Here is a 14,897-nt window from a genome sequence, read left to right as displayed (position 1 = left end):
TCTAAATTTGTGTTTTCCGAAGATGAACGAAGATCTTAGGGGGTTTGGACCAAGGTGAGGGTGAGTAGGCCTAATTAATGACAGAATTTTAATTTTGGGGTGAACTATCCCTTTAGTGTCCAGTAACCGCGATCGGTTCAGTTAATGATTCTTCAGACTGACTCAAAATTCGTTAAACAAGTCAGTAAACGAATCGTCTCATAAAAGTTATTTGTTTGGTTTTTTTTCCCACTAAAAAAGAACCGACTCATAAGAGTCATTAGTTCGTCTAGTTCAGGGAGGGATCCACTTTCCTGTAGAGTTGAGCTCTAACCCAAATTAAACACACCTGAGCATGCTAATCAGTGTCTTCAGGATGACTAGAAAATCACAGGTAGGTGAGTTTGATCAGAGTTGGAGCTAAACTCGATCTCGTGAGCCAGATTTAAGAATCTGACTCACTAACCAGAAACGCCTCAGTCATAACAGTCATTTGTTCGTGAATCGTGTTTTATGCTTTGATTCACAAAAAAGAACCGAGTCATTTGTTCGTTAAGCGTGCTTCACTGCTCACGCTCACAGTGTAATATTATAGATCAGTGTCACTCACGCTATATGTTTTTGAATCACTAAAATGAATCGGCCGATAAGAGTCACGTTTTTTTCTTGAATCAGAACACGAGACATATTGACGTTTTAGCTTGCAGTTTTCCGCGAAAACAACTCAAAAGAAAGACGTTACTATTCTTGGTCAGTCTTCTATTGCAGAAAGCTCACATTCACAACTCAGGTAAAATATGATTTTGATGATTTGCTGAAGTGCAAGATTCATTTTTTTTTTTTTTTTTTTTTATGTATGTAGCTCTTTGAGTTTTAAGTAGGCAAGTAAGTAAATAAATAAATAAATGCTAATAAACTAGAGAGCCAAAAACTCTTCGATAAACATACAATAATGATTCATATCATAAAGATGTCGGGGTGGATTTCGCAGGAAAAGTTCTTCCGAGATACATGCAAATGTTTTACCGTGAAAGTGCCAGGTACACCTTTAAGGTTAAAGATTTGTTTCTCTAACCCCTAAATATGTAAACAGTACTACATACACTGTAAAAATTGAAAGTTGACTTAACTTAAAAAAACTGAGGAAACCCGTTGCCTTAAAATTATTAAAAGTATATAATAATTAAAAAAAAGTTAAGTGAACTTGACAATTCAATTAAATTGTTTTTTTAATTATCATTTACTTAAAAATTTTAAGGCAACGGGTTTCCTCAATTTTTTTAAATTGTCAACTTATCACTTTTTACAGTGTATGTTTAACTTAACAATCACCCCTAATTATTTGTGAGATCTGTGCCTAGTTAACAACTGTTTTCCCTAGACTTTCCTTAATGTGACAAAGACAAACTGCCCTCTTCTGTCCCCTGCTGTGTTGTTCTGTGGGGATAAAGAACCGAACACTCAAGCTCATTAACCAGATTGTTTATATGGCATCGCCTTCTGAGTTTTAGATGGTGTCACATACTATACTACAATACAGCATAGTGTTTAATACAGCTGGACTCATGATGTGTGTGACTTCCAGATGTCAGAGATGGTCACTCAGACCACAAGAATGGTTATAAATATAACACCAACATTTCAAACATTTCCATTTTGTTAATGAACCCCGGTGTTGATTTATCAAAGAGGAAGTTATTATGAGATTTAACAAAGCAAATGTGGATAAAGCAGAGAATATATCTTGTGTGCATCCCGGCCCGGGGGTTCAATTACCGCAAAATGACACGATCAGACATGATGGATAACTGGCTGCAACTAAATGTGTTTGGAGTGCAACTTCACAAACAGTAATGCAGTGAAATGAGGGAATGTGTAATTGCTTTTGTGTATAAATGCATCTCCTGTGTGCAGATACAGTATATGGATGCACGTGAGAGCTGTTTTCGGACTCAAAATTACCAAATTACCGCCAGACATTATTTCTTTCGCTGTCACTAAGCATTAGTCCATTTTTCCATCTCTACAGCATTACCTTGATTGAAAAATGGTAATGAAGATGCATAATGAAGAGAACTAATATCCTGCGGTCAATAAGACAACCTAATAAAGTCAGTAGACGTCCATTTATGCACCGCGGCACCAGGCAGCTGAAGTTTATTATCGGACAGATGACTGAATTACCTTCTCAAAACAAGGTAAATGTCTTCTGATGGTAGCAGTGACTAGTATCTCAAAAGGGATTATTAGGGATAATTGTTTGTTAGCAAACATCACTGCTGCTCATAGGTGGTTAAGGTGCAGTCATATTTACGGTTGTCCACGCAATTTAGTGTTTCAATAGGAATACACGCAATTGGGAATTTTGCATGAGGGAGAAAGATTTTCCCATGCAAATTTCACCGGCTTGACCAACAGAAATCTGCTGGGTTATATAATTTCTATGCATATAAAGTCAGTTTGATATGGACACCAAAATGACCCTTAAACTAAACGCATCATGGCAGTGAGTTTTGCACAGGTAAACAACACTTCATTTTAATTACTGTTTATATTCTTTTTAAATTAGATGTGTTTAATTATATTAGATTGTGCACTGTAGTATGTCTGTACGGAAGGATGCATCTGTGCGTGGAATATCCTGTGGAGATGCCATGTGATGCATGTCTTCAATAACAGCACATTTCTAATCTCCTGGAAAGGAACGCTGATGGTTTGTGAATCAAAGCCCCTCTTTTATTACTCCATCTGTTTCCTCTGGATATGGCCGGCATTGGGTTTCTTGGTTGTAATGCCACATTTGATTTCGTCTTGTTTTCCTTTTACTCACACTCCTCGCTTAATGTCAGGTTTATTTCTTGTCTAACAACACTTCCCATAGGAAAGAAAAATCACAAATGGGATCTTTAACATCTCAGTTGTTTCTCCTAGATGGCAATGAGATTACATGGACAGTAAATGAAGACTGAACTCATACTCAAAGTTCTTCTCCCAAGAAACCAAGAAGAAAGTCGTTTCACATGTGAGTTAGAAAAATGTCTCGAACTATGTTCTGATTTTCTTTTCTTTTTTTAAATGCCCGCATGATTTTCAGCCTAAACCTAGCAAAAGTCATTCTGTGTTTTTGATTTTCATCAAATTTCTTTGTCATTGCTATCATGATGTTTGGTGACATTGTCACATACTGGTCATAAAATGAAAATGTTGATACATCTTCTATATTATCTTCTAATACTGATACAGCTTTTTGGCACTGCATTGCAATCTTAAACTCATTCTTTTTCTTTTTCATTCTTTTTATCACAATAATATGTTTCCAAGTTATTCAATCTATAATTTCTATAATCAGTAATATTTCTAAGATAACTGCAGAGTTCATACTGTAAAAAGTGAAAGTTGACTTAACTTAAGAAAATTTAGGAAACCCGTTGCCTTAAAATTTTTAAGTAAATGATAATTAAAAATAAGTTAATTGAATTGTCAAGTTCACTTAACTTTTTTTTTTTTTTTTTTTTAATTATTATGTACTTAATAATTTTAAGGCAACGGGGTTTCCTCAATTTTTTTAAGTTGTCAACTTTCACTTTTTACAGTGTACAGCTGACCAATAAATTTCTTCCAGTTATTTATTAGTACACTCTTAAAAATAAAGGTGCTTCAAAAGGTTCTTCAAGCGATGCCATAGAAGAACCATTTTTGGTTCCACAAAGAACCATTCAGTCAAAGGTTCTTTAGAGAACCATCTCTTCCTTACCTTTTTATAATCTGAAGAACCTTCTTTCACCTTCTTTCTACCTTCTTTCAGATGTTAAAGGTTCTTTATGGAACCATTTAGACAAAAAGGTTCTTCTATGGCATCGTGAAGCACCTTTATTTTTAAGAGTGTAGTTGATGAAAAAATGTAATGATAAAATAAATAATTGTATTGATAATTCAATCAACAGTGCATTATTAATCATTTAATTGTTAATTAATTTAATGTAATTTATGCAATATTTATGAAATAATTTAATGATATTTAATTTAATAATTAAATTATTTAATGCTTATTTTTATGCGCTCAAAATTAGCAATTTTTGACTGATTAAATGGAGAGGAGACCATAGATAATATAGACATTTTTATTATGTTTCCAGACCTCACAATCAAAAATCAAAAATTTTATTACACTTTCTATGTGGGAATCCAATACCAAAATCTGAAATCAGTGATTTCAATATGAATTGGAACATTTCTCATGAAATTCCTCCATGACCAAATAATCTGAGCTGCTATCAAACTTGATTTTATATACTTTTACTGTATGTCATCAATTTTCTCCTTTGTCTATTTCTTCTAAGGAATTTTTGGAGTAACATCTGAGACAAATTTGATACTTGAAAGAAACAACTGAGAACTGAATGACTTCTCCTGAGGTATGAAAGAGCAACCAGCCCAGAGAAGCTCATGTTGAGCACGTGTCCTCAAGCACCTCATTCCCACAGAATGCAGAACGGCGTCCAGATCCTCTTATCTGGAGGAGAAATCCAGCTGCACCTCGGAAATATTTGACAGGCTCAGAGGAGCCTGTGATCGTGTGACTCTCTGAGCGCTCGGGCTCTGAAATAACAAAGCATGGGTTAAACAAAGACAAGCACTAGCAGATGTGTGGGAGCAGCAGGCTCCAGATCAGTCAACAGACACGTAAAGCTGCCCGATTCACTTCTCGAGGTAAAACATTTGTCATCCGCATCCACTCAGAGCCAAGCTTTTGGCAAGCGTCTTTATCGTTTCTTACCACGTTGCTGCCACACAAAGAAACACGCAACTGAAAACATCATGTAGCTCGCAGCCCTGTATGAAAGGAAGGATCACAAATGAGATCTTTTTAATATATCAATTGTTTCTCCTAAACAAATATGAGATTACATGGTGATCAGATGGAGACATTTGCTTAAAGGAGTTATATTTCAACAGAAATTTGAGCGGAAAGTTGATACTGACTGCAAATGAAGGTAATTAAACATGTTTTCCTCTAGGGGTCACAAAATGTATAAATGAAGTCTGGTAAATAATGCAAAGACCGATGCTGTTTGAAATCGTCCATGCTGTTAACATAAGGTGCACATCAAATTAACATTCACACATAATCTGAAAGCTGAATAAATAAGCTTTCCATGGATGTATGGTTTGTTAGGACAGGACCATATTTGGCCGAGATACTATTTGAAAATCACCTTTAAAGTTGTCCAAATGAAAAAAATAAGTTTTGATATATTTATGGTAGGAAATTTACAAAAAATCTTCATGGAACATGATCTTTACTTGATATCCTAATGATTTTTGGCATAAAAGAAAATTCGATCATTTTGACCCATACAATGTATTGTTGGCTATTGCTACAAATATACCTGCGCTACTTAAGACTGCTTTTGTGCTCCAGGGTCACATATAATCGAAAATACAAGTCATCTGACCTGTCACATACTCAGATGTTCATCTGATGTTTACAAGAAAAATCATAGGTTATGTTTGGAATGGGATGCTTGCATACTGCACAGTATATATGTTGGCTATAGGATTTTTTAAATAGCATTACATTACAGTGCTGTATGTAGTATACAGTGATAATGTTTCAAACAGAATTGTTATCATATACTCAACATGTTGCATATTTATTGAGTGAGCAGTGTCTCATCTCAGAAATTATATTTATTTATTTCATTTATTTATTTGTTTATTTTATTTATTTATTTATCACATTTTTTTTTTTTCATTTGTAATCCAATTTTGGGAGAAAATTAATTCTGTTAGTCTGGTTATATCAAGAGTAGTAATGCCAAAAGTAATAATGGCTGATAATGTTTCCACTGGTTTTGTCACTTTAAAAATGGAAGAACAAGCAAAGTGCATTACTTTGCATTTCAGCTCAGGAAACATAATATATCAGCTTTGTCTCTCTCTCTCTCTCTCTCTCTCTCAATTCAATTCAAGTGTGCTTTATTGGCATGACAAAAACTATACATTTGTATTGCCAAAGCAATTGCAGCGTGGCTGCTTACAAATAGTGCATATATGTATTAACAAAGAAAGAAAGAAAAAGAATAATAGTAATAATAATATATAAAAAAAGTATTAAGCATGTAGTGCAAAATTAATTTCTAATGTATGTAAGTATATAAACTAGAAAAAAAAAAAAAATAATAAGATCAGGGATTACTCTCTCTCTCTCTCTCTCTCTCTATATATATATATATTAGTGCTGTCAAACGATTAAACGCATCCAAAATAAAAGTTTTGTTTTCATAATATGAGTTTATTGTGTACCGTATATTTATTATGTGTATATATAAATACAAACACATGCATGTATATATTTAAGAAAAATATGTTGTGTTTATATATTAAATATATTTATATATAATATAAAATATGATAATATGAATATATAAATGTATATACATGTAAATATTTTCAAAATATATACTGAATGTGTGTGTATTTATATATACATAATAAATAAACACAGTACGCATACATATAGTATGTAAACAAAAACTTTTATTTTGGATGCGATTAATCGCGATTATTCGTTTGACAGCACTAATATAATAAACTAATATGTGGTTGGTCATGCATTTAAAAAAAGATTTATACTGAACTTGAAATAGTATTATTAGTATGCTACTCTTTCTGCCATATACAGATGTAGCTGAAATAATAACAGTACTATGCTTCTATGCTATTCTGAATTCAGCCAGCCTGAAAGCCTTTCATATAAAGGGCTCAGCTTCTAAATGGCATATAATTACAGCTGGCGCTGCCCTCTAGTGGTGTGAGACTCTCTACATATGACAGGCTCAGAGCTCATTTAGCATGGTTCATAATGAGCAGCTGCTGCCTGTCTGTGTCTGCGGGGAGTAGAGGGGTCACGGATACCTGCTTCCTGTGGTCCCCAGCAGATGGCCCTTGCTTTCTGGCACCGGAGTCACAGACGCCACCGGTCCCATTCAGGTCCCCTGGGCCAAATTAGAGGCCATTAATGGAGTTACTCAGAACAGCATAATAGGGTTGATAGGCAGCTCCAACTGATCTGAGACCTGTCCTCTCACAGCTTCCTCTCGTGTCAGAGCGTTTAGCACAGCATGTCGTAAAATTCTGTGAAAGACTGACACAACACGCCACCTGATAAACACACTTTATGCTCGTGAGGGAATCTGTGGTGTGTTTTGTAGTATAAAGTTGTGAAAGAATCCATTGCAACCTCTGAAAACAGTGAATTTGGGCTGTATTTCCTTTAAGAATTGTTTTTCCTCTTACTTAGTATATGGTATTGTGGTGTAAATGAGAAGAATTGTCTTTTTTTTACAAGCATTATCTAATATATATATATATATATATTTTTTTTTCCATGCATAATTACAATTTCTTTATGATATAAATAATATTTTCATATATTTTAAAAATTTGATCTGATAAAACCCTTGTATTATTTATCCAAGTATAAAGAAACCTTTTTTTTTTTTTTTTTTAATGATGACATGTAATGCATCTTATTTAAAAAAATATATTTTAATTAAATTATTTGGTGAAAGCCCTTGTTCAAACATATCAATGTCCATAATTAAAATAAATAAATCTTTGCAACTATAAAAGAACCATTTGTAATGATGATTAGTAATGCATCCAATTTTAATATAAATAATATTTTAATAAATACATTTCCAATGTTCTCTGATGAAACCCTTGAATTATGTATGTCCAGATGAAGCATAATTAACATAAATGTGCTTTTTTTTCTTAATTTATATGATAATTCATATGATCTGATAAAAAGCACTAATATTGTGAAACAAGTCTGTAAAGTTGGCAGCAGTTGAATACAGCTCTACAGCTTCTTAATTGGCATGGGCTGGAGGGAAACGTAAAAGGGCGGAGTCAAAATTGAACCTGACCTTTCCAGCCAATCAACATTAAAGAGAGATAGGTAAGTAGTTGCATCCTTTGAAAACTCAAAGGAATGCATTGAGAGACCAACAATGGGAAGAAGTTCAGTGGTTGTTGATATTATTTTTATAGTTTCATGTGGATTATTGTGTCGTGCTGAACCACTGAACCAAGGGGAGCAATCATTAGACCAGGGCTTTAGTCAAAATGCCGTCTTCAGACATCCAATTACATTGCAAGGGCCCGCACAGTTCGATCAAAGTGCGATAGCATCCAACATGTTTCAAAACTTCATTGAATCCAGGAGACCTGCCCCTGCAATGGTGGACGTCCATCACAAGAGTTTGTCCAGTTACCAATGCAAGTACAGTCCCAGAGAACCAACTACGCATCCGTGCCTCTTCAACCTAGCAGGCCTTTGAAAAGCCAAAGACATTTTGGACTAATACAACCTCAACAAACAGTTGAGACTTTCTCACAAACCCAACAGGGATTCCACGAACCCATTCCTGGTCCTGACCTGTATCCCGATGTGAAGGATGAGGTGGTTATGGAGCCAGAGTTTGAACCCAAGGTGCCAGTGCCAGCAAACACTGTCGAGGTTCAATGTGGAGAAGTCTCCGTCAAAGTGCAAGTGAAGCAAGATTTCTTGGGGAACAATCAGTTCATCAACCACTCTGATCTGACGCTGGGTGGTTGTCCATCTGTTGGTTTTGATGACCATGCTAGGATTGTTGCCTTTGAATCAGCGCTACAAGGATGTGGGAGCACATTAACGGTACTGTATGTCTAAAATGACACACAAATCCTTGCCCAAGATGCTCTTTGGTGTTGTGGTCACCTGAATTAGAAATATGGCTGACCAGTGGAACCATAACATGTCCACATGATTTAATCTTTTAGAAGTCTTATCTCTTGTTTTTTTTTCTTGTTTTTATCCTTATTTTAGTGTTTATTTTGATTTGTGACTTTGTTTTTTTTTTGTTTTTTATAATTTTGTATTTTTGCATTTGTTTTTATTTTTCTTAATTATTGTATTTTTATTTTCAGATGACTGAAGATTCTCTTGTTTATTCCTTTGTTTTGGTGTATTCACCTTCACCTGTTCCTAACACACCTATTGTGAAAACTAATGAAGCTATGGTTGCACTTCATTGCATCTACCCAAGGTAAACCTCTTTAAACCTTTCAGTCTAACATGGTAGCATGATAATCAGGCTTTAGTTTATACTTTAACATGGCATGTTAAAATTGAAAACACAATTTAAAGAGAGAAAGTTTTTTGGGTACTTTTAATAGGCCTCCTTCCAAATCTAATTTTTCTTAATTTGTCTTCGACTATTTCTTCTACATTTGCATATTATGTAACACGTCTCTCATTTTGCATCTTAAATAAAGCATTATATGAATATTCTTGAAATTACCATGGCACTAAAAAGTTGTCGTACTTTCCACGTGTTGTGCATGGTTTCTTGTAACTTCCAGGAAACACAATGTGAGTAGTAATGCATTGCATCCCACCTGGATTCCCTATGTTGCAGCAAAAGCTGGCGAAGAACAGCTACACTTCTCCCTCAAACTCATGACTGGTACGGTGTCTTCTAGCATTATTTTGTTTCAATTCTTAATCTGACCATCATAACCTGTCCTACAGATGACTGGAGGTATGAGCGACCAGCTAACACTTACTTTCTGGGAGATTTCATAAACCTGGAAGCCTCAGTGGTGCGTGCTAATCACGTTCCTCTGCAGGTGTTCGTGGAAAGCTGCGCAGCTACTTTGGGCCCCAGCGGGGAAGCCGCCACCATGTACACGTTCATCGAGAACAATGGGTTAGCGACTCTTCCAGACAGACCTTTTGAGTGCTTTACTATTGTGCCATTGTTGGTTTATGCTCTTAACTAAAATCTTTAGATGCATGATGGATGCCAAGCTGACAAATTCCAGGTCCAGGTTCATGTCCAGGATACAGGATGACAAGTTACAATTTCAGATTGAGGCGTTCAGATTTAAGCAAGATTCCCATGGAATGGTGAGTCCATTAATTGTATTTCAAGTGTAATCGAAGAACAAACTGGTGTGGTTTCTAACGAAATCAGGCCAAAATGTTTGTTTGGAGTTTTTCACCTTCTTTGCCGTGGAAATTTTCTCCATTTCTTTTCAGTCTGTCAAGATCAGACACGTGTTAAAACATGAACACACTGGACAGCTGCGTTATAGTAAAAACTGAAGTTGTAATTCTAATTTAAAAGCAACACTGACAATGTATATTCCTAAAAAGCTGTTTGCTTTAGAGCAATCTATCATATAAAGTGATTTAGAAATAAACATGACATTATTAGAGTGCGGAGTTGCAGCGCTAAAGCAAACCTATCCACATAGCTGTAGTCAGATGCTTTCTTAATTGCTGTTTTCTCACCGCTGTAATTTTGTTGTTTATTAAAAGCTCTGAAGGTATTCATCTAACCGGGATGTTAATGCTTACAAAATAATGCTTCTCGGGTATTTTGAACTTCTAACCCCTAAGTGAAAAACGAAAAAGAACTTTGCCATGAATATATCTGGGCCTTTATTGTACAGTTTGCTCCATTTACACGTTAATCTGAATTTACCGTATTGAGTTTTTCTGCCCAGCTCTACATCACTTGTCATTTGAAGGCTACTACCAGTTCCAGTCCCACCGATATAATGAACAAGGCCTGCTCATATGTTAAAGAAACAAACCGGTATGGGTAATGTTGGAAGCACGTTTAGCAGTCTCCAATTCAACACTTAATAATGTTTGTTTGTGGTGTTTAACAGCTGGACTGCTGTAAACGGAGATGATCAGGTGTGTGGTTGTTGTGAGACTAGCTGCTTCATGAGGAAGGGCAGAAGTCTGGATACTGATGGTATTATTCCACTTTTACATGCACCTGAATATATTTGGAAGGGTATAAGCTATTGCTGTGCAGCTTGAGAATGTGTTTTTTTTTTGTTTTGTTTTTTTAAGATTCCACATTGGAAGATGAGGCTACTATTGGGCCGATTTTTGTCCATGAACGGCTGTCAATGGATGAGCCTCTACTGCAAATTTACAAGTGTTCTCCGGTGTCGTCAAAAGATGCAGGTGACCATTTTGGTCAGAAACTTACAGACCCCAAACTTTTGAACGGTAGTGTATGTTGACTATTAAATGCACTTTCTTTTTTTCTTTTTTTTTTAAAGCATCTCAAAAACATTTAAGATGGCATTTCCGGTTAAAAGAAGTTCAACTTTTAGATATAAAGATCAGAGGAACAGCATTTCTTTTGAAATGGAAATCATTTGTAGCAGTATAAATGTCTTTATGGTCAGTTTTGGGCAATTTAATGCATCCTTGCTGAATAAAGGCATTCATTTCTGAAACCTTACATGCCCTGAATCCTCATTAATGCATTTTACTTTGAAAATAAGGCGAGTCTTGGGCTCTTTGTAATTGTCAAACTTTCTGGAACATCTTGTATTGAACTATTGTAAGTTTATTAATGGATTTACATCTGTGAAAAATCACCTTGAGACCACCATAACTGAAAAAGTGACTCAGAAAAGTGATGTTGGCCACATTAAGAGTAACTTAAGAATCCACATATGTTTTGGGGCCACTGTAAATACAAAGATGTAGGTCTCTGTCAAGCATCCATGTCATAGCCCTTACTTCTCACCTTCTTCCTTTTTCTAGAGTTCTCCATGGAGTTGGTGCTCATGGCTGGTTTGGTGGTTGCAGTTGGACTTTTGTGTGTCATTATCCTTGGAACGTTGTTTTACCAAAGGCGGCAGAAACGGCTTGCGTTGACTTGTGAATGACAATAAAAGTGTTTGTTTCTTTGGTCCGGTGTTGCCTGCAGTTAGTTGGTTAAAGCCCATTAGCTTCTCGTTTCAGTTCAGGGGATCCCATTTGTAATAAATGACCTTTCAACTTTTAAAAGGGCTGATGCAGCACTGTTTACCGGTTTGGAGCACGGTAACAATTTGCCCTTTGTGGTTTTTCAGTGTTTTTCTGTAAAAGCGACACACATACACTGGTATATGAGTGTGCTTATGCTTTTAGAGGGCAAAACAGTTCAATCTAAATTAATAGTTCTAGCTGATAAGATTGTTCAATCACTTTTTATTAATAAAACATTTAATGTACAATGAAATAAAACTGAGTTTGACTGTATGCTGCTGTTGAAGAGTTAGGGGTCACTGAGATATAATTATGAATAAAATGTATCTATCTAAAATATCGGGGAGCACAACAAAATGTTTCTTGAGCAGCAAATCAGCATATTAGAATGATTTCTGAAGACTGGAGGAAAGATGTTGAAAATTCAGCTTAGCAACACTGAAATAAATCACATTATTTGAATAGAAAATGCCTATTTTAAACTGAAATAGTAGAGCGTAAGTGACATTTGTATATATATCTTCCCACATGTACCCTAAATTGGTCATATAAACCTTGTTTGACCTGCGAATAAAAGATTTGAGATTGCTTCTAAAATGTATATTTATGTTCTGAGCTTTGTTATTTTTCTCTTTAGAGAACATTGAGTAGTGAGACGAATACACAGCCACTTGCATACAAATCCAATTTAATATTTTGGTGACTGAGTTTTATGGTCCATGTCTTGCATTTGAAAAGGACTGCATCCATACACTGGGCTCATGGGAACAGGAAGACAAATAGACGTAATTAAAATGGCCATAAAAGCAATAGAAAGCTTTATTAATATGAAGTGGGGCATAGTGGTGTGTTAGCTGGCTGATGTCCTGTTATTTTTGTGTGTTTTACAAACACATCCATTGACTCGCAGTGACCCAGTAATGAGTAATAAACCACATGTTTTATGGTGTTGCAGTTCGCTGCCCTCCAAATGCCCAGAACGAGATGCTGGCGATGGTAAAGAGGAAATGCTCATGTGGAAATTATTATAATTCAGCGCAGGTATGATGAATTGCTAAATGTTGTTGTGAAATAAAATCATGTGCCACTGTTTTTAGGTGATATCAATTGTTTAAAAAAAAAGAAAAAAGTTTTAAAAGGAATTAAAATGAAGTAATAAATTAAATTGATTGAAGTAGCCATAAAGGCAAGCAAATATGTAACTTTTTTTGTTGTTCTCCTTTACATACGTGTGTGTGTGTGTGTAGATAGACAGACAGACAGAGACAGATAGATAGATAGATAGATAGATAGATAGATAGATAGATAGATAGATAGATAGATATTGATATAGAAATAGTTATATATGTATATTAACATTATGGATTGATGCACAGCTATACAATAAAATGCAATAAAAAAAATGGACAAAAAAGTTATAAAAGAGTAAGAAGTGCCTGCAAACAGATAGATAAATATTGATATAGATATGTACAGTATGTATGTATATTAACATTATGGATTGATACAGCTGCAAAATGCAAAAAAAAAAAAAAAATACAAATAAATAAATAAAATTGACAAAAAAAGTTATAATAGAGTAAAAGGTGCCTGAACACTGCAAAAAAAAAATCCACTTTTTCAGATTTTGTGCTGTTTTCCTGAAAAAAGTCTAAACATCCTTAGAATAAGATAGAGAAGAGTCAAAACTTCTTTAGATAATATATTTTGAATATGTGCATTTTGATATGTACATTAGATTTTTTTTGTAACTGTATCTCAAATATATTTTTGTATTTTTTAATGACAAACATAATGTATCTATAATATTTTTGTCATTATATGAATATATGATTAATTTAGAATTTGTTTAAAAATGTGTTAATGCATAAACATGCACAATTTTGACACTTTTATTTTTCATTAATATTTACACTGTGTAATTTCCTTTTTGCGTTGTGTTTATGAGAAGCCTAACTGTCTTCTAATAAAGCGCTTCAGTTATTGTGCTCTCTCTGCAAATGACCCTGTTCCTCTAGTATTTGAATGAGGAAGGTAGACCAACCCAGATAAAGATGACAAAGGCCTCCTGTCATGAAGCGAGACGAACCCTGTCAGAGCTCATAATTAACCCCCTTAATGAAGACCCCCGTCAACAATGAAATGTTCATAATGGAGGAGGAGATTTAATTACCTTTCTTTTGCAGCCCAAGTTCCAGACACTCAGGAAACAATTAAGTTCCTGTTAGTCTGCGTAATGGCCCAGAGTCTGGGCTTCACTGACCTCCTCTATTAATAACATATACATGTCTTCAGATCACAGACTTCACTTCAGTGTATTCAGGAAATGGTGAGCCAGTTTTCTTGGTAAAATGAAGGAACACAGAGGTCATTTCAGCAGTTAATTCTGGATTCTGTGGTGATGACTTATTACCAGTCAGGTACTTTTCCATTTTGAAGTGTTCATATATATCATTTAATTTTTTGATGCTTGTTGTCTGCTACATGGACAAACCTTTATAAGACATTTTAGCCATTCAGGTTTGTGATGTTACATCTAAACCACCATGGATGATGACCTTTGACCCTGATATTTAACCCTATCATTTTATATGACTGTTTTCTTTATAGTAAAGCATAAATTCAAACTAACAAATGTCTTTGCTATGTACCTCTGGAATATTTACCGTTCTTCTGCTGCAAAGGACAAATGTGTACTACATGTTCCAGTGCTGAATTAACAAGAACATGAACCAGAAACAAGAAACACACACACACACACGATTCCTTCGCAAAATCCTCTATAATTCCCCACAGCTTTCAAAAATGCTCTGTGTGAGCATATCTTGTTTTTCTTTATTCTAGTAAGGACACACAATCCTAGTCTCACATGTCCCTCATGTCTTCGTTGTTGATTAATTAATTTTTTTAAAATATGAACCTGTGTAATTCAACTAGAAACACACATGCACATTCAAAACCAAGTGAAGGAATTAAATAAATAGAGTAGCAAAGGTTTCCTTTTTTTCTCCACGTGTGAAGTGTGCAGAAGTATGTTACCCTACCCTCAGCACAATGCAAAACAAAGACACAGCCTGTGTTTGCA

At 35.0% G+C, this 14,897-nt stretch overlaps 1 protein-coding gene and 1 long non-coding RNA gene across 4 annotated transcripts; both read left to right on the top strand.

Moving 5' to 3' along the window:
* Positions 1–461: 461 nt before the first annotated feature.
* LOC131544907 (uncharacterized) lies at positions 462–5,987 on the top strand. The gene is made up of 3 exons (XR_009272270.1): positions 462–769; positions 2,911–3,001; positions 4,320–5,987. It is a non-coding gene; the product is annotated as an uncharacterized LOC131544907 (long non-coding RNA).
* Positions 5,988–7,953: 1,966 nt separating this feature from the next.
* On the top strand, positions 7,954–12,203 carry LOC131528822 (zona pellucida sperm-binding protein 3-like). Of its 3 annotated transcripts, none has more exons than XM_058758584.1 (9): positions 7,954–8,683; positions 8,956–9,074; positions 9,391–9,494; positions 9,560–9,737; positions 9,820–9,937; positions 10,540–10,631; positions 10,708–10,796; positions 10,898–11,059; positions 11,606–12,203. In XM_058758584.1, exons 1-9 carry the CDS (start codon positions 8,264–8,266, stop codon positions 11,728–11,730), a joined length of 1,407 nt encoding a protein of 468 aa, XP_058614567.1. In that variant the 5' UTR covers positions 7,954–8,263; the 3' UTR covers positions 11,731–12,203. The 3 variants fall into 3 exon arrangements, with proteins under 3 accessions (XP_058614567.1, XP_058615307.1, XP_058616027.1); XM_058759324.1 differs by having other exon boundaries at positions 10,898–11,014; positions 11,606–12,200; XM_058760044.1 differs by lacking the exon at positions 11,606–12,203 and adding an exon at positions 11,113–11,264 and having other exon boundaries at positions 10,898–11,014.
* Positions 12,204–14,897: the final 2,694 nt, after the last annotated feature.

Source organism: Onychostoma macrolepis, chromosome 01, assembly GCF_012432095.1.
Source record: "Onychostoma macrolepis isolate SWU-2019 chromosome 01, ASM1243209v1, whole genome shotgun sequence".
Lineage (NCBI taxonomy): Eukaryota > Metazoa > Chordata > Actinopteri > Cypriniformes > Cyprinidae > Onychostoma > Onychostoma macrolepis.
This window is presented reverse-complemented; position numbering and strand designations above follow the sequence as displayed.

What these genes read in the sequence shown, in the direction of transcription:
- LOC131528822 (XM_058758584.1), top strand. Translation starts at nt 8,264, where the DNA reads ATGCAAGTACAGTCCCAGAGAACCAACTACGCATCCGTGCCTCTTCAA. An exon ending in CTCCCTCAAACTCATGACTG is followed by an intron (nt 9,495 to 9,559) that starts GTACGGTGTCTT and finishes CCTGTCCTACAG; the next exon opens with ATGACTGGAGGTATGAGCGA. An exon ending in ACGTTCATCGAGAACAATGG is followed by an intron (nt 9,738 to 9,819) that starts GTTAGCGACTCT and finishes TAAAATCTTTAG; the next exon opens with ATGCATGATGGATGCCAAGC.